At 45.1% G+C, this 18,919-nt stretch overlaps 1 protein-coding gene across 1 annotated transcript in view; it reads left to right on the top strand.

Moving 5' to 3' along the window:
• The first annotated feature begins 198 nt into the window (after positions 1–198).
• Positions 199–18,919, top strand: part of unc13a (unc-13 homolog A (C. elegans)) — a 44,696-nt gene continuing 25,975 nt past the window's right edge. The window contains exons 1-14 of the mRNA XM_041935378.1: positions 199–220; positions 6,464–6,493; positions 6,610–6,709; positions 8,652–8,769; positions 9,244–9,367; positions 9,767–9,837; positions 10,119–10,173; positions 10,883–10,912; positions 11,889–12,084; positions 14,983–15,167; positions 15,222–15,795; positions 16,506–16,599; positions 17,687–17,699; positions 17,864–17,976. Coding sequence (XP_041791312.1) covers positions 199–220; positions 6,464–6,493; positions 6,610–6,709; positions 8,652–8,769; positions 9,244–9,367; positions 9,767–9,837; positions 10,119–10,173; positions 10,883–10,912; positions 11,889–12,084; positions 14,983–15,167; positions 15,222–15,795; positions 16,506–16,599; positions 17,687–17,699; positions 17,864–17,976 — 1,725 coding nt within the window. The remainder of the gene's footprint in view (positions 221–6,463; positions 6,494–6,609; positions 6,710–8,651; positions 8,770–9,243; positions 9,368–9,766; positions 9,838–10,118; positions 10,174–10,882; positions 10,913–11,888; positions 12,085–14,982; positions 15,168–15,221; positions 15,796–16,505; positions 16,600–17,686; positions 17,700–17,863; positions 17,977–18,919) is intronic.

Raw genomic sequence — 18,919 nt, 5'->3', positions numbered from 1 at the left:
TCACTCTCCAAGTGTGAAGATTTTTTTTATTTCTGTCAAGCGCTACGAGCCGCTGCCAGGCCCCGTCTCTGCTGGTGACGGCAGGCTTCTCCATCTCCAGCCCCAGCGATTCACTCCCAGGCTTCACGCCGCACAGATTAGCTCAATTACGGAAGCTGCTGAAGAAGCCGGACCCTGTATCAAAGGCGCATTTAAGAAATGTCATTGCTGTGTGTTGGAGGTAAGAGAAAATAAACTAACAATGCGTGTCTTGGCTCGACTTGCTGCCCATTTCCTCGACCTGCTCTCGTGTGAGTGGCTTAAATAGCTCAAAGTCTCATTTTTTGCAGCTTTTTGTGGTTATACCTGTGTGGATAACCATACATGCACTAGTATTTTTGCGTCTTGCACCTTGCGCAGGATTGTTGTTTTTAAAAAAAAAGCTATTAAATGTCAGTTTATTACAAATCCCATTAATAAGGGGAATACTTAACATCACCTTTTTTTGCATATTCCTAATTTCCATATTTTGGCTCTTTTCTATCCCGAGATATTTCACTCTAACTGTCTTGGTTGCCAGCCTGGGTTCGTTTGGCAGTACATTGCTACAGCCGGATCGATCTATGGAGTAGGTGTGTGCTTTCTGGCAGCCGCTGTCAAACATAGTAAAACAAGATGTAATCCACTCTCAGTTTGTCCCCGTGTAACAGAAGCGTGGGGTGCTTTATGTGTCGCGTGAAAAAGCAGACGGCAGTTTAACTACAGATCATCTCCAGCGCTGACATCTCATCTCACTTTTCATGCGTAATTGCGCGGAGCGATATAAGGGGGAGGGAAAGGCGTGTGCAGTAGCCTGCCGGGGTTCTTTACGGACGGATATATCTTTAAGACACGCGATTGGTTGCTGCATTCTTAATTTATATTTCTCCCATTGATTGGGCTCTGTAGTGACAACCACAGCCTGCTCTGGCTTTGAATAATTCAAGATTCCACAGTGGTGTCCAAATTGGTTTTCTACTGTATAAACAGGCTCCGACTCATCACATTGTACCCTTATTATGACAGCGTCTCCCTTCAGTCACTGATGGTGATTTGTTTTTTATTCAGTCCACCCCATGTTGTTGTCTATGATGAGTTTCTCCAGCGAAACGAGGAGAAAGTGGACCCAAAAGAGATCTAATATGTTTTAAGTTTAAGGGCTGAATCCATGATATGCCCTTAAATGTCATTCAGTCACTGCAATAATTGAACATGTAAAGGCAGAGTATATGTGGTTTGATAATGTAAACTTATGTTGTTTCTATTGGCAGAATAGGAGAAAAGGCTGAAGACTTCCATTTATTAAGACTTTGTTTCTTTTAATGAATTGAGTCCTTTGCTGTCAGATGTGATTTGAATTGAGTTGTATAACTGTCCAAGAGGAAACTGGCTGGGTGGACTGTGCAAACGTCTGGGCAGTGAAATGCCATCATTCCGGGGATCTCCTGTACCCTTCATCTGTAACAACCTCTGGTCATCCCCAGATCCCACTTTGGCAACCAGCTCTTAAAGCCATTCGTTCCTGTCCTTCAAGTCATGCTTAAAGTTTCATAAGGATTAAAAGTGCCCCCCTTTTAGAGTAATTATTTAATTTTCTTACACTGCCTTTGCTCAGGGAGGTGTCCCCCTTGTGTTTTACAACACTCATAACCTTAAAATGAAGTTCATGTTGTTACAGTATCCATTCCACGCCTTCGGAAAGTGACAGACTCATGAAGAGTTTGACACAGACAAAATGAGTTGTTACAGTTTAAAAACACCTCCTTAACTCCTGAAGTTAGAAACAAATTTGCACAGTGCACTCTGAGACTTTTTGGTCGGTTCGGGCTAAATTCCTGCAATGAGACGCTTGATAAATATGGTGCATGATTTATCGGGTAGCAGTGAAGGAAGGATGGAAAAGCGATTCCCTCGAGCTTCTTCTGCAGATCACGTGGAATCTGGAGCAGGCCTGTAGTGTTTATGAAGAGGCTGCTATACTGTTGACACCAGTGCTTGAGCTGATTGCACAGATGTCAGGATTGAGATTCAGGCCCGTTGGTGGTCTCTTTATGTCCTGAAGCTTTGTTGGCATAGCAACCCCAATGGTATTTGCTCTGCTGGCTTTTTCTGATTAGTTTCTACACACTTTGTTACAGGCCTGCATTTTTTTTGCACAGTTATGAGAAGAATGAGCGAATAAAGGCGATGATGATGAACACAAGTTGGGCTGATCAACATGGCAGTGGCAGTGACAGCATTGCCTTGGCAGAGATGTGTGTATGCTCTACTTCCATGTCTTCTGATGTTAGATGTTGCCTTTCTGCGCCACAAAAGCTGAATAAGCGTGTTTAGATCTGGCAACCATCCTCTTAGTGTCACCCCCTGTGGTGAGATGCCAATTCACGCGTTATAACTGAAGAGCAGAGTGAGCCATCCTCATTAGTGTCACCTTCTTTCAGTAAGACTTATTCCAAACATCTATTTAAGACTATTTACATATGTATTCGGATCATTAGGGAAGTTCTTTTGCAAAAGAAGTCAGAAAGTCCAACTTTCGGAATGAATAGAATTTAGCACCAAAGCGTCCTTGGCGAGTTCTGCATCTTATTACCATTTCAAACACACTTTCAAACACAAACTGCGATAATTATTGGTTAGTGGGAGTCTGGAAATAGTTGGGAGCAAAGATTAATTGTGTTTTAATGGAAATATATACAGTACAGTAGATATAATGAAGCATTCATATTCTGTGGTTCATGATTCTCAAGCTACTATATATAGCTTTACAATCCATACAGTGTATACTGTATATACACTGTAAGGCTGCACTACATTTTCAGTTTCTAATGTTCCTCAAATGTTTTAATTAGTCCGTCTGAGTGGAGTATTCAGTCGTCAGTGACAACCATTGTGTCATAATCTAATCACCATTAGTGGCATATTCCCAAAGGTGTACTGCTGGTGTGTGACTGAATTTTATGTGGCAGTGAGTGAGTGAGCGCACAGTGAAAAGCTATAATGACCTCTCAATCATAACTCCTTTTCACTTATTTGTGCACTTGAGTCATATCTCTCTCATTTTCCATCAAAATCTTTAGGCTTGTCATCCCTTGCCTGCAGGTTTGTATTGTTGCTCCAGAGCAGTAATTGCTCTGAAGTGGGGGCTCTTTCAAGGCGTTTGATCGGGAAACCTCAGGAAATAAAAAGACCTTTTAGCTCCTCCATACCAGCGCATGAGAGAATTTGTCCAATTTTCCCTGGCAAAGAAAGAGAAATTGAAATTCTCTAATTGCTGTGACAGGTGCTCAACATTTTCTGTTGAGGGTTTGCAGAAAATATATAACGCTCTTTTTTCCCCCACCTACTCCTCTGCACTCCTTCCCCTGTGCTGTAGCTGCAGCAATGGTGGCTTAGTCTTATGCCTGTGAGCTATAAGTATCCCCCACCCGCCCCCACCCCCCATCCTCACACTCGCACACCCCTTTCCAGCACCCCCCACTCCTGTCACACTGAAGTGGTTATTTTTAGTGTTGGGGATGCAGCTCGCTCTGCCCGCATCCGGCTGCACAGAGAGATTAATAGAGCACGAGAGAAAGAGATAGAAAGGGAGCACACGTGCATACTCGCCACATGGCAGGGGGAGCTTTGTCGGAGCGAGTGATTGAGTGAGAGGGAGAGAGAGGAGCAGAGAGATGACTGGCTGGTGGTGGAGAGAGAGGACAGCGTATGAGAGATTGTGTTGGCAAGGGTGCTGACAAGGTGCATCTGTCATTTACTATCTGTGTAAAGCAAAGAAATAACTAATTTGAACGCCCCTTTGCCAAATGCTTCTGTGGAAAAGAACCCTCCTCACCCCTTAGGCGCGACTGCCTTGTCCGCAGCTAAAATATCGGGAAGGGGATTTGACTTTGAAGTTGGCTAAGCAGCACATGCTCCATCACAGCCCTTACTCCAGCACCTGCCTCATGAATCAGACTAATATTTGAGTGATAAGCAACATCTCAATGGTTTTCTGGGGTGACGCTATTTTTAGAAGCCAATTTGTTCACAATGATAATCACGCTTGCTCTGCTGTCACCGACTAAGAAAAATGACTCAGAATGTGTTTCTCTGTCAGAATCACTTCTGCTACCCTAATAATGCTTGACTGAATAACAGGGAGTGTTTATTTATGTAGTTCTTTCTATTGTAGCGAGTTGGATGGTAGGTCATACAATATGAAGTCATTTTTCTTGCAGCCAAGTACACGTACTCAGGGAGTTTGTTGCTGAGGTCCAATTAGATTGATTTTAAATCATTCCCTGTATTTCTTTCCTGAAATGTAACATCAGTGAAAAGAAGCAATCAGCAGGGATTAAAAAACCAGAGGTCTGAATATTAATACCTCAGTGCTGAACACGGGGATGCTGGGCATCGGCAGGGTGCCGGATTGAATGAATAATGAATAGGCTTTTGACGTCACTAGTTTTAAAAGTCAGTCTGGTACCTCCAGAGGTCCCTGCGTGGAGGAGCTGGCAGTGGCACCTCAGCGGCGCCTCATCTATTGTGTCAGACAAAAAGCAGCACTGTTTCGTCTTTTATCCACCACCCCCTGTCGTCAGCCATGCAGGAATACGCACACATACATCATTCAGAGATGACGGGGCGTGTGGCCGCTCTGCTTCCTGGCATCAGCGTTTACTCTCACCTGCACAAACTGTCCTTCTGGCCCTGTGACTCAGAGATCCTGACACATCCTGCTGAACGGATGCCATCTTTCATATTGAGATCGTGGCATTCTGCCCAAAGAGGACAGAGGAGTCCCTGGCTGAGAAGAGCAGGACCACCCCCCGAAATGCCAGGCTCCTGTCAATCACCAGCAGACCAGCATACTTTCATGCATATGAGCTACAGATATGAACTTTTGAGATTCACTGAACATTAATTTGCAGCATAAAAATGTGAAATCTTTAAAAACAGTCACATCTGTGACTTAACCATCCATCCATCCATTTTCCTCCGCTTATCCGGGGCCAGGTTGCGGGGGCAGCAGTCTAAGCAGGGATGCCCAGACTTCCCTCTCCCCAGACACTTCCTCCAGCTCTTCCGGGGGGACCCCGAGGCGTTCCCAGGCCAGCCGAGCGACATAGTCCCTCGAGCGTGTCCTGGGTCGTCCCCGGGACCTCTTCCTGGTGGGGCATGCCCGGAACACCCTCCCAGGAAGGCGTCCAGGAGGCATCAGGTAAAGATGCCCGAGCCACCTCAGCTGGCTCCTCTCGACGTGGAGGAGCTGTGGCTCTACTCTGAGCTCCTCCGGAGTGACAGAGCCCCTCACCCTATCTCTAAGGGAGCGCCCCGCCACCCTGTGGAGGAAACTCATTTCAGCCGCTTGTATCTGAGATCTTGTTCTTTCGGTCATGACCCAAAGTTCATGACCGTAGGTGAGGGTAGGAACGTAGATTGACTGGTAAATCGAGAGCTTTGCCTTTCAGCTCAGCTCCTTCTTCACCACGACAGACCGGTACAACGACCGCATTACTGCTGCCGCCGCACTGATCCACCTGTCAATCTCATGCTCCATCGTTCCCTCACTAGTGTACAAGACCCCAAGATACTTGAACTCCTCCACTTGCGGCAGGAGCTCTCCTCCAACCCAGAGGGGGCAAGCCACCCTTTTCCGGTCGAGAACCATGGCCTTGGACTTAGAGGTGCTGATTCTCATCCCAGCTGCTTCGCACTCGGCTGCAAACCGCCCTTACACATGCTGGAGGTCCTGGTTCGAAGAAGCCAAAAGGACAACATCATCCGCAAAAAGCAGAGATGAGATCCTGTGGTCCCCAAACCAGACTCCCTCCAGCCCTAGGCAGCACCTAGAAATTCTGTCCATAAAAATAATGAACAGACACGTGACAAAGGGCAGCCCTGCAGGAGTCCAACATGCACTGGGAACAAGTCTGACTTACTGCCGGCAATGCGAACCAAGCTCCTGCTCCGCTCATACAGAGACCAGACGGCCGGTAGTAAAGGGCCCTGGACTCCATACTCCCGAAGCACATCCCACCGAATGCCACGAGGGACACGGTTGAAGGCCTTCTCCAAGTCCACAAAACACATGTGGACTGGTTGGGCAAACTCCCACGAATCCTCGAGCACCCTGCGGAGGGTGGAGAGCTAGTCCACTGTTCCACGACCAGGACGAAAAACCGCATTGTTCCTCCTGAATCCGAGGTTCGACTATCGGCCGAATTCTCCTCTCTAGTACCCTGGAATAGACTTTACCAGGGAGGCTGAGGAGTGTGATCCCCCTGTAGTTGGAGCACACCTTCTGGTCCTTCTTCTTAAATAGAGGGACCACCACCCCAGTCTGCCAGTCCAGGGGCACTGTCCCCAACTGCCACGCGATGCTGCAGAGGCGTGTAGGGCTATCTTGTGACTTAACTTAGTTAGACTAATTTCTTGTTTATTTTCTAAATTTGTTTTTCAGTGAAGAAAGCCAAGCTTGATGGACCCCAAGGTGAGTTGTGACCCACCGATATCATCCATTTGTTGCTTATTTTTACTAAATCAGGCTGTTTCAAATGAACACACTCTGAAGCATGACTAATGGTATTTATGTTTTTCTTTTTGCAGAGAAATTTAACACATACGTGACCCTGAAGGTGCAGAATGTTAAGAGCACAACCATCGCTGTGCGCGGCAGTCAGCCGTGCTGGGAGCAGGATTTCATGTTGTGAGTGCTTCTGTCTTCTGCCCCCTTTTATCCCACCATGCCTTCCCCTCTTTTCCTCTTCTGTAAATCTGACTGTGCGATGTCGCCTAATTCGAGGGCAATCTTTGCTGCACTCACGATTTCTTCCTCCTCTCACACTTCTTCAGCGCACTTCTTTCTCCTTTAAATAGCACCTGTAGTGTAGTGATGAGCCTTCTCTCTGCACCCGTAGGACCCACACAGATATGGTTGCAGTTTTATGGGTAGAGGGCTTTTTCAGAGTTTCAAGTTTGGCAGAGCGTTGCTTCCTATTGCATATGTTCCATTGAAGTCAGACAGGAGGCAGATAAACGCTCACAGGCAACAACTGGAGCCATCAAATTTATCAAAAGGAAGGTGTCAGTTGACTTGAGGGGAAACCTACTTTACACACTGAAAGTGCATATGGGAAAAATGTTGCATAAAGCCTTTTGTGGCTCCAGATGGAGCTGCGTTAAATCTGATAAATTGCCTCACGTGATGTCACTCAAGTCAGTGTCAGTTGTGGCTGAAGACTACGTTTTTAAATGCAAGAAATCTGAAGGGTGTGGAGTCAGGAAGCAAAGAGCTTACCAGACCTCTGCAGCCCGCCAGTTTGAGGCTAGCCGCTCGAGGCTACATTAGCCGCTACTGGCAAAACATAACCAAATCTTAGACGGAACTGTTTGGCAGTGCAGTTACATTGTGGGTAATGAAGTTTTGACAAGGAAGAAGAATGCGTGGAATACAACAAGACACTATCTCTGGTTTTGCTTGATCAATTTGGGTCATTTTGAAAAAAGGTTAGGTGCGACCAGGCTCTCTGCTTACTTTATCTCCAGCTCTGGCTTTGCTTTCAATGTGTCTTTTAACTAGAAAGTATTATTATCACTTGATCTTCTTTGAAAATATTATAGTAAATGAACTTTCATGTAAGAACTTTGTATTTAAGTATTTAAACCTAGTAATGTCATAGTTTCAAAAGATAAGAGTCTACATCTTGTGTGAATATGAGTTGGCAGATGAAAGTCCGTAGTTTCTAATAAATAAGAGATGAATACTGTTAATTCACAGGAATAGAAACACACAGATGTTGTGCAGCACAGGGCGGCAGAGTCAGTGCTGCACTACTTCCTAAGAGTGGTTAATTTAGCCCTCCTCCTCGTGGCCTCTCTCCCTTTCGAAGAGTGAGGGGATGACATAACACCTGTGATGTTTGAGCTGCTCCAGCAGAGTTCACACGCCCAACTATTCAGTCATATCTTTAAACCAAACTCAAAAAAACAGCATGTTCCTTCTTCGCCCGCTCCGTTTCTTCCCCTTTTGTTAAGCAACACAACATTCAGCCATTTGCCAGATTACTTCCTCGACTCCCAAGGAAACAGAAAGATGCATTTGGGCCATTGTTAGGTTTTCGTTCGCTTAAGACAGCCAGTGGGCTTGAGAAGAGGCTCTGTTGGATAATGAGAGATGCTTATTGAGCTGATAATCTGCCAGTCATATTTGTAATCACTTTACAAACCCTACCTAGGCCAGACCTTAGCTGTATGGACTGTATATGAGTGTTGCTTGATGGAAAAATGAGCTGGCTTTTGTTTGCTGTACAGAAATATAGATAGCCTCTGCTCCTGTCGTGCTCTTGCTTACATCCTGCTGACAGCCACGTTGACAATCACCTGCTTTTTCCATCTTCGTGCTGAATGACTCATTTCCCTCAGCAGATTGAATCACAGTGCATATCCATCACCAGATTTAGGTGCAGCTCCTGATGCCATAGACTGTATTTCCGTTGAAATCCCTCTGTGCAGTGAGGTGTCTGTATCCAACCCTGTCTCCACTCGGCCCCGTCTGTGTTATTTTACTCTCTTTCCTCTGCTTTTTCCCAATTCATTTCTCCTTTTTTTTAAAAAAAAAAAATCCGCCTCTTCCTCTCTCTGCCGAGCAGCGAAATAAACCGCCTGGATCTGGGCCTGACAGTGGAGGTGTGGAATAAAGGGCTGATCTGGGACACCATGGTGGGCACCTTATGGATCCCCCTGCGCAGCATACGGCAGTCCAACGAGGTACACTCCCCTCTCGCTCTCTGGCGCAGACATATCCCAGCATTAGGCTTTACTGGCTATGCTTCCTCTACATGTACACCAGTCAGAATGATGAATGGCTGCAATTATTGTAATAATGTAATTGACATATGGGTTAGGACAGAACAAAAAAATAATAATATTACTTTAATTAAGGCCATAATGTGAGAGTCCTCCGAGCTTTTGAATATTTTGGAGTATGTGACTGTTTGCTATCAGCTATATTCTGATCAATAGTTGTTGCATGTTCATATCTGAGAAATATACAAACAGTATTGTACAGTATCATTGCTTTATATTACACTTTTTAGTATATTGAAAAACAAAGTGAGATGTGGAGCAATATTAAGAGGAATGACAGACTTCAAGCACACAAAAGGCATATTTATGTTTATATTTATTCATAAGTGTTGTTGCAGTCACATTTCTCTGCGCCTCTTCCTCTGTCATTTCCAGGAGGGTCCGGGCCAGTGGCTGACCCTGGATTCCAATGCGATCATGGCTGAGAATGAGATCTGTGGAACCAAAGACCCAACCTTTCACCGGCTGCTGCTCGACACTCGCTTTGAACTGCCACTAGGTTTGGCCTTTCATCAGAGTCATATTTATCCTGCCTGGTGCTTTACTCTGTGCCTTGTTTCATTTATATGAATTAAAGTTTAGACATATGGATAATTGGACAGGAAACAGGAAAATACAACTTCTCCTGCAGTTAATATTTAGTACCATTACTTCAACATACAACAACTGCCTGGACCACTGTCATTATTATTGGGACCACAATTAGTACTGTACTGTCCTAATAATACTACATTTACTACTAATGCTGTTTCTGGTGCTGCCCAGCACTAACACTGCCTCCAGTGCTGTTGCATTGTATTGAAAGCTCATTCTTGACCTTGGAAAGAGCAGTTGGCAAGCCAGTCTCACCACGAGGTACAGTATGTGCTGAGAAACATGTTTGTGTTTTGTGCTGCAGACATTCCAGAGGAAGAGGCTCGATACTGGGCCAAAAAACTTGAACAACTAAATGCCATGAGAGATCAAGACGTAAGATCCCCATCACTATCTCTGCGCCATCTGTCATCTATATCTAATCATGTATTCCTTCCTCTTTAGAATATTTTCTTTCATAACCCATTTCCGACTCTGTTTCCTCTCCACCTCTTTCTTTGTCTTCCACGCTTTCTCTAATTACACTGTATGGCTGCCAGTAACAGCTGAATTGCCAGAGTCAATAATTCCTACCAGCAATTTTCCTCAGAAGAAGTGCTGCATGTTATTTTCTAAGATGTGTGCTGTTGTTGTTTCCCCCCCCCCCCCCTCCTCAGTATGCCTATCAAGAAGAACAGGAGCGACCACTTCATGCACCATCCACACAGTGCTGTGAGTGTCAAACGCCACTCCTGCGTCCACCTCCTCCTGTTCTGGCCCCTCTTTATGCCTCCCCTTTCTCCTCTCCTCACTCCCTCTGCTCCGTCTCTGGCTGACTAGACAGGACGTAGCAATGAGGCTGATAGACGGAGCAAAGCGTGGAAGGAGGGAGGGAAGCTGACGTGACGAATCGTGCATGCAAGCCTGTCTGAGCACTAGAATGACTTATAGCTGCTAGATGTGTGATGAATGTGAACTGACATATGCAGGGTTGTCAGACACACACCAGCCTGTCTGACTGTCTGTCTGTGTCGTGATGATGACACGGGGTGCAGGTGGGTAGGTGTGTGTAGTGTAAATCTGTGGGCAGGGAGGTTGCTTGGTGGCATGATGCTCATGTGTGTGCAGAGGTGATAACAGCATGTGTGCGTTTCCTTTACTGCGTTACTTAGCAGCACCAAGGCCAGCAGCATCTGCACAAAAGCTGATTTTGGTCCGAGCTTCTCTGAAGACCTTGTGCTGTTCTTAACTCACACACATGTACATGCACACGGATTTACCTCACTTATCAACTCTCTGCACACATATTTACACCCTAAAGTAATTATTTCTCAGGACCGTAAATCTCGACGTGTTTGTTTACCTGGCTTTAAACTGCCGATGTGTTTAATTGTGGCCCAAACCTAATTTGGTTTTTCCCCAACTCTTTTTCTCCTTGCAGGTAATTGGAGTCTGTGGGGAGATCAGCAAAGTAAGTTTCTTTCATGTGCCTCTGCTAATGACTTGGAGTAATTCTGTATTTATTGTCCATGTCTCACATAATGTAATGATCTCTTTGTGTAGTTTTCCTCCGAGACCATTAGCTGCCAGGAAAATATATATTTTCTCCACGCATCCTGTTTCCTCTCAGCTCGTTTCTATGGTCTCCTGATGGATTTAAAGTGTTGGAATTAAACTGAGTGATGTTACAGTAAAATAAACGGTGGTTTGTTTCTCCAGTGCTTTCAGCTTGTTTCACTCAAGTCTCTGTTGACATTGCTCTTATACTGTCCCGCTAACCACAGTCGAAATGAAAGATCTGAGATGACACTTATCTGAGTCAACTTCAGTTATTACTGTGCACTAAACAACAAGCTTAATGAACAGCAGTGACTGCTGCAAACTCACCTCTCAGACTACATACAGGCTGAACTACCTTATTGCTGGAGGTTGGGGCACTGTGCAGCCTGAAATGAATGCCTGCAGACACTACTTAGGGCTGAAAAAAGGATCTGTGACTAATATGGATATATAATAATCTATATTTTAATTTATTGTCAATTTTCTGCTAAAATGAATTGAAAATTATACAAAAATAAGATCAGAAAGGACACAACACAGGTTTTCATAACATTTTAAGTCTTAAAATTATTATAATGGAAAACATTATAATTAATTTATTTTTTATTTACTCAATGAAGGATTTTTGTTTTTTGTTCTGATATCACTTCTGAGACCAAACCTTCATCCTTGTTTTTTTCAACCATAGCAAATTTGAAAGCCAATTTAGCATGTGTTCAGTGATTCACACCTTGCCTTGTCCTAAATCCAAACTTTATAAAGTAAATCATGAAAAACATTTGAATTAGTCACTATACAAACGCTGTATGATACAATTCTGACCCAAAATCCTCTTCTCGTCTCTCCCCCTCCCATTGTCCTGTCTCCCGCTGTGTTTGCGTGAACAGACGAGGATCCGGACAGCGCCGTGGACGACAGGGACAGTGACTACCGCAGTGAGACCAGTAACAGCATCCCGCCTCCCTACTACACCACCTCCCAGCCCAACGCTTCCATGCACCAGTATCCCATGAGGCACCAGCACTACAGACACTCCTACAACGACGAAATGCATGAGCTGGACTACGACCACAGAGGCATGAGGTAACAAGCAGCCTACAGCCACCCTGCAGCCACAACTGAGACTGAGCGGTTAACTTTTCATGAGATTCTCATGGCAGGCTGTCAAAATGTATCAGCAACAGGGAAAAAGGCTTCATTTTGGTGAGACATGAAGAGAAAAACACCAAAAATACAAAACTGTTTCATGTTGAAAATGTAGTATCACGCATTTTAAACAATCCCAAACTATCCCATCTTAAACAAATTTTCCTCAGTGATTAACTTCGTTTGGAGTCTAGTATTTAGCCCTGAGACAGCTCAGCCCCTGCGGCCTTGTTTTGTTTCACTGTATTGTACATGGTAACATGTTGTCCCACTGTGCTCTCCTCCTCTAGAGAATAACCCTGGCCTCAGTGTATACAAGCATGCTGGGGCGCACAGTTCTTGTATACAGGTCATGTATGAAGTGGGCCCTGGTGGTTATCTTTTGTGTGTGCGTGTGTGCATGTGCGAATGCGTGTGTGCGTGCCTGCATCTTCGTGTGCATGTTGAGTGTGTGAGCATCAGGAACCCCATGTGATCTCTTCCTGCGCTAACTTGTTGTGCAGAAAATTAAATGAGCTGCTGGACATGACAGTACTTCTGAACATTGTTGGACATGTTTTCAAAGGCGGCAGATGATCAAAACTCATGCATTGCTCAGAAAAGCTGCAACAGGAAGTTTGACCTTTTGATTTGATATTAGATTTAGATGGGTAACCTTCAAATGCTCAACCTCAGTGAGAGGTCTTTGAGTAGAAGCTTAGAGGATAAAGTCACTTTTTTTCAAGTCTGTCTTTAAACAATGGTCAGATGTTCATATGGACATAGAAACAGGTTGCTGTAATCAGTCTTTCTGGTCACAGTGGCCATTAAGAGATCCCTTCCTTTGCACTTACAGTTTAAGTGATGGTGGGTATATTGATATTTAGAACAAAATTCCTTCTTTGTTTCTCCATAGACTTGAGCTGCAATCGAGGATTCAGACTCAGACTGCTGAAGCCACTGATTAGCTCCAGATTAACTATTTGCAATTTTGGGGGATTTTGTCACATTAGGATGGGTACTTTTAATGGCCACTATGAACAGGAGGAATGATCACCGCAAGCAACACCTGCTCCAACGCTCAACACCTGACCGTTGTTTCAAGGCAAGCTTGGAAAAACTGCGATGCTGTCCTTTAACCGTGCAGTGCAGAAGCTCAGTTTGGTTAGAGCTTTCTTTGAAAGGTTTGCACTGAGCTCTACTGATGCTCCTCTCCCACCTCTTCCCTCCTCCTCCTCCTCCTCCTCCCTCCCTGCTCCTCTTACCAGACGCTATGATAGTTTAGACTCGGCCACCAACGGGCGCAGCGATATCGACTCAGGCTCAGGGTCGAGCCGGCGCACCAGTCGTCAGTATTCTCTAGACAGTAGGCATTCACTGTCCGATAGGTGGGTCTCTGTACCTCCTCTCCAACTCCTCCTCCTCTTCCTTCTCCTGCTCCGGCCTGTGACTCCGTCTCGCTGTGACGTCAGTGGTGGACTTGTCCCGTCCTCCTCGCCCGCTGTGCTTGCATGCATGCGCTCTCACCCTATCTCTGTATATGTATATTCTATACTTTTTATAGAAAACTACTGGTCCTGCATCTATATTGACTGTGTTTCTGGTGAAGAATCACGAATCAGTATCACAAACGATGTATCATGCTCATCTTCACCATTGTTAAACTCTTGTAAGTTCTGCGCAGTTTCGTGTTTATGTGTGTGGGCGAGTGATTGACAAGTTGCTTGTATGTGTGTGTTGTTTCATAACAGTCGGAGGCAGAGAGGTTAATTGTTGGTTGGAGTTTGTGGAAGAGCCTGTGTGAATCTGTGTGATCTGTTGCCGCGACAGCCTGTTATTACAGCCTCATCCCGTACGTGAGACTTTAAGAAGAGCCCTGTCTTATTCTCAGTGTCCTGTACTTTGTAATTATACTGTACACATTTCATTTCCACTTGGGAGACAGCAGGAGGCCTTCAGCCCAATAACGGGGCCCTGGCAGAGAGGCCAAGACAGATTACATTCATTTTCATCTTAGTTTCACCATGTTTTTTTTTTTTTATTCTTTGCAAAGAAAGGGGGCAGACATTTATTTAGACTCACACATTATGCAAGCATTTGTCACCGTGTCAGTCTTTGTGTTAGATGAGAGATTGTGAGATAGATGATGAATAGAAAAGAACAGCGGTGTCGTGATGGAGTGTTTATGTGTTCACCCATACTTGTATATTACCTCTGGCTCACAGCCCGGAGCCATAATACAGTTCTCCCCTTTACTGCCCCTGCACTACTGAACCAACACAACTGTAATCAATGGAGACGAAACAATCAAGTGTGAGTGCGTGTCCTTGTGTGTGAGTGTGTGTGTGTGTGTGTGCAAGAAATTGTTTTTGCATGTGTCTCAGATCTCTCTGGTCTGTCTCAACGTCTAATAGCCTCATTCATCATCGTGAATAAATATTATTCACTTATTTATCCGCAAAAAGGGACTGTCTTTGTTCTGCCAGGCTAATAAATTATCTTCAACCTCTCCAGGTTCACTCTCTTTCATTCGAATAGGTCTATTTGTATCTTTTTGTATGGTGTTTGTTTCTGTGTTAATTTGCGTGTGAACTGGTGTCCATACCAATGATTCCCTTTGCAGTTACATAGATGCATCACTGCCCTAAACCTCCCCTACTCTGAGTTTTCTTATTGGTTGGTTCAAAGTCACTCCTCTTTTCCTATTGGTTAGCTGTCTCCCTCCCTGGCCCCAACACAAGTTCCTTAAGTGTGACAGCCAAACTCTTTATTGTGTCAGTGTGGGAGCTCCCCTAGTTTTCCTTTAACCCTGTGTGGGTGTGTTTCTGTAACAGGTGTCTGTGTCTCCCCCCTCAGTCCCACAGACAGTCGTTACGCCTCGTCAGGCGAGTTGAGTCGAGGCAGCTCTCAGCTCAGTGAGGAGTTTGTTGCAGAGGACGGCGAGAGCTTGCGAGGTTCTGAGTTCTACGATGAGAACGACTCCTACCACTCCTGCCACTCCTCCGTCAGCTACGGCAAAGAGGATTCCCCCGGCTGGGATGGTGAGGACGCCCAAGGTGTCTACAGCGACGAGGGAGGATACCTCAAAGACGGAGGAGAAGAGGGGGCGCTGTATGCTGAAGAGGAGGGTGACATGTATGGGGAGGAAGGAGAGTACAACTATGAAGATGAGGAGGAGATGCCTTATGAGGAAGATGAAGATATGTATCCACTTGATGGGACGCTCAGTGAAGACCAGGAGCTGCCCTACACCCCGACACCCACAAGCACTGCCCCCACCCTGATGCCCCCCTCTGATGGTCTCTCCTCCACCAGGCCGCCACTGGAGAAGCAGGCGTCGTTGCATCAGCAGCGGCCAGCCCATGATCAGCTCCAGCCCCCCAGCGCAGTTCCTGGTCTACCTCCAGCCACACAGGACGACCAGTTGCCCCCTTTCACTTCAGAATCCACCAAGCCTCCATTTGCACCCACCCAGCCAGCTCTGTCTACCACCACTACATCCACCCCTGCAACTACATCACAGGTTCCTGCACCAGAGACCGAGCCCCTGGAGCTTGAGCCCAAGTCGGAGGTGCTGCTGGAGGAACCTCAACCCCCCGAGCAGCCTCCAGCGGCAGAGAGCGTCCCTCCTGTTCCTGAAGAGAAAACAGAGGAGCCACCTGCTCCAAGGTGAACACTGTTCACACACACTCAGCTTCATAGAACAAAAATAAGCTTTCACACAGTCAACACCGCATTTAAATACATCAGCTATATTTCGGTACAAAGATCTGGCAGCTCATTCAAATAAGTGCATACAGTACATGTACTTCAACAGACGACAACCAATGGGGACAGTGAAGCCAATTATCCAAAAGAGGAACGCAGGAAACAGACTCTGGGGAAGGGGCTCAGATCTGTAAACAGGTCGCACAGGCTGCTTTTCTTTGAGACTCGCTTCATAGTTAACCTTCCAATTAAAGGGCTACATCAGTGATTTAGTATTGCAGTCCACAAAGTTGGAGAGACGCATAACAGAAGAATGATCAAAACTTAAGCAGCACAGGTTGAGATATCTTGACTTTTAGTCCTTAGTACGGCTGAAGTTTCAAATAATGCTGGACCCGACATTTCCTTCAAAGCAACTTAATCACGAATGACGTCATCAGGGTCATTTTTTCATACTTTAGAAAAACAGTTTTCACAGGCTGTGTAGTACTCCTTGTGACACATAAACTGATCCCAGTGTGCAAAATCAGTGGACTGCCCCTGTAGCGAGTTTACTACTATTAGTTCGGCATAGTTTTCTCCATTATTATTCTACATTCGCCACACTCACTAATATAGACACACTAGCACATAAATGAATAACTTTGTTCCTTCTTCAATCATTCTTTTAGCTTCCCAAAGAGGGAAATCATGGAACCTGGTCCTGCCAGAGCCAAAGCCAACTGGCTTCGACTTTTCAGCAGAGTGCGACTGCAGCTGCAAGAGGTACAGCCTGTGTGTGTGTGTATATATGTGTGTGTCTTAGTGTATCTTTGTGCATGTAGATGTGTGATTGTGCATTCATGCAGGTGAATGCCTGAGCTCTGAAGAGAGGGTAATATGTCGTCTCTGTTGTTGCTCTGCTTCAATAAGTCTACTATTTGAGCTCACTGACTTGTTGCTTCAGTCCCCGCATGTCCTGCTGTTACTGTTTTTTTCCAGCTTCTGTTGACTGGTCCACCATGTTTCCCAGTTATTAGCTGGTTATTGCTGTGGATTTTATTGTCTTGTGTTTATTTGATAGTTTCTGTTTATCCCTTGTACTGTTTTGCCATTTCATTATTTTCTTTTCAGTTGTTTGCCATCCTCGTAGCGATTTGCATGTAGTCCATTCTGATTACTCATGGCTGGAGCAGACGCTCAGGTGGGTGCGGCCAGTAGTGTGTTAATCAGTCTAGTTTATGTTGTATGTATCCTGTGCAGCACATACATTTATAGGGAGCCAAGCAGCTGCTGCAAGCCTGCTAAGTGTCATTTTCAAAGCCTGGTGTTTCTTCCAATCATGACTATTTCTGTGCGCCAGTGTGACGTGAGTATCTATGCTGTGTGTCATTCTCTGAACAGGCAGGCGGACAAAGAACATGTCTTTCAATAAAAGAGCAGATAGAATTAGAAGAATGATTACACGGATGGCCATCTGGCTGTAATCTACTTTTACTATGATTCTCAAACACAGAGAAGCCACTGCTGATGTCAGTAATCACCACGCACACTCGGAAAGAGACACCTCAGCTCTACCACTCCCCTAATCTCCCCCTTTTTCTTTCTATCCCCCTCTTGCACTGTTGTATTATTCATCTGTGAGTTCTGGGAACACAGTCATTGTGGCTACAGCTTGCAAAACTCACTATGAAATATTGCTTTTTGCTGAGGAACACCCTACAATGTCTCTCGATCCTGTTGTTATGTCTAAAGAACAATATAAAAGCACTATGTACAGGACTATAATGAGCTATTCCCATTTTTCCAGCCACATCTCTTATGACACCCTGCTTGCCTCACTGTTTCATCTCATCTCTCTCTTTCTCCACAGGCCCGAGGAGAAAGTGTTGGCATCGCCTCTCTGCTTTTATCAGCAGGGTAAGTAACCATGACGCTGTTCATGCTGTCCATAATGTACCAACCGAAAGGCAAGCCCATGGCCTTAATGCCTGGATGCATTTATTGTCTAATTGATTTGGCGTGTCCAGGTTCTAGTTAAAAACTGTAGCTGAAATAGTAGCTGGTTTGTGTTTTGTCTCCAGGATGGGTGGTGCTCTTTATAGCATTGACAGCATGCCAGACCTCAGGAAGAGGAAAGCTATGCCTCTGGTCAGAGATCTGGTGAGTTTCTGCACTAATCTCTTTATATTCCACTGACTAAGTGTCTCACATCTCCCCAGTCCATCTATCACTCAGCTCAGCAGTCAGCACTCTCATCTGAACCTGCTCATGTTTTCCTTCTGATTCTCAGTCCTCTTCCGTTTTATTCTCTCTACCATATTGTTCTGTTCTTCAACAATTCCTCCTTCTCTTCAGTCCTCTTCATCTCCGTCTTTTAGCCCTCACATCCACTCTGCTAAAAGACAATACATTTCCCTGCTATTACAGCCTGACAGGGCGAGCTGCAGGGCTAAGGGGCCACAGGCAAGGCCAGAGGTTTCCTCTGACTGACACTGATGTGCTGTCATCTAACAGACCTTTCATTACCCCACGCTGCCATCATCCCCATGCCTCCCTGACACTGCCTCATTAGAGATGAGACTGTGGGGAATATAAATCCTCTGCTGAAAGCTGTAACTCATTCATACAAGCCGTACAAGAGTATCTTCTTCTAAAACAGAGCCTGGACAGAATCATCACTTCCATCTCTGTTGTTAGTTTTCATGTTTCAAGATAAATGAAAGAAAACTTTTCTGGAATAATTTGACATTTTGAGAAATACCCTTGTTTGCTTTCTTACCGAGAGTTAGTGGAGAAAATTAATTCATTATCCATAAGTTTGGAAGCAGAAGAAAGAGTTTACCTGGCAAACCCCCCTGTGAGCAGCTTTAATCAGTTTTTGCGCCGATTAAGCAAATTAAATATACCATACATGTTAGTGTGTGCTGCTAGGTGGATTTTATTACCTTCAGTTGGAGCCAGGCTAGCTGTTTCCCTCTGTTTCCAGCCTTTGTGCTAAGCTAAGCTAACTGGCTGCAGACTGCAGCTTTATATTTAACTTAGAGACAAGAGTGTTTGAGTCTTCTCTGACTCTTGACAAGAAAGCAAATGGCATTTGTCAAAA

This window comes from Chelmon rostratus, chromosome 4 (genome assembly GCF_017976325.1).
Source record: "Chelmon rostratus isolate fCheRos1 chromosome 4, fCheRos1.pri, whole genome shotgun sequence".
NCBI lineage: Eukaryota > Metazoa > Chordata > Actinopteri > Chaetodontiformes > Chaetodontidae > Chelmon > Chelmon rostratus.
The sequence above is the reverse complement of the archived record's forward strand: the minus strand, read 5'-3'. Positions and strand labels throughout refer to the sequence as shown.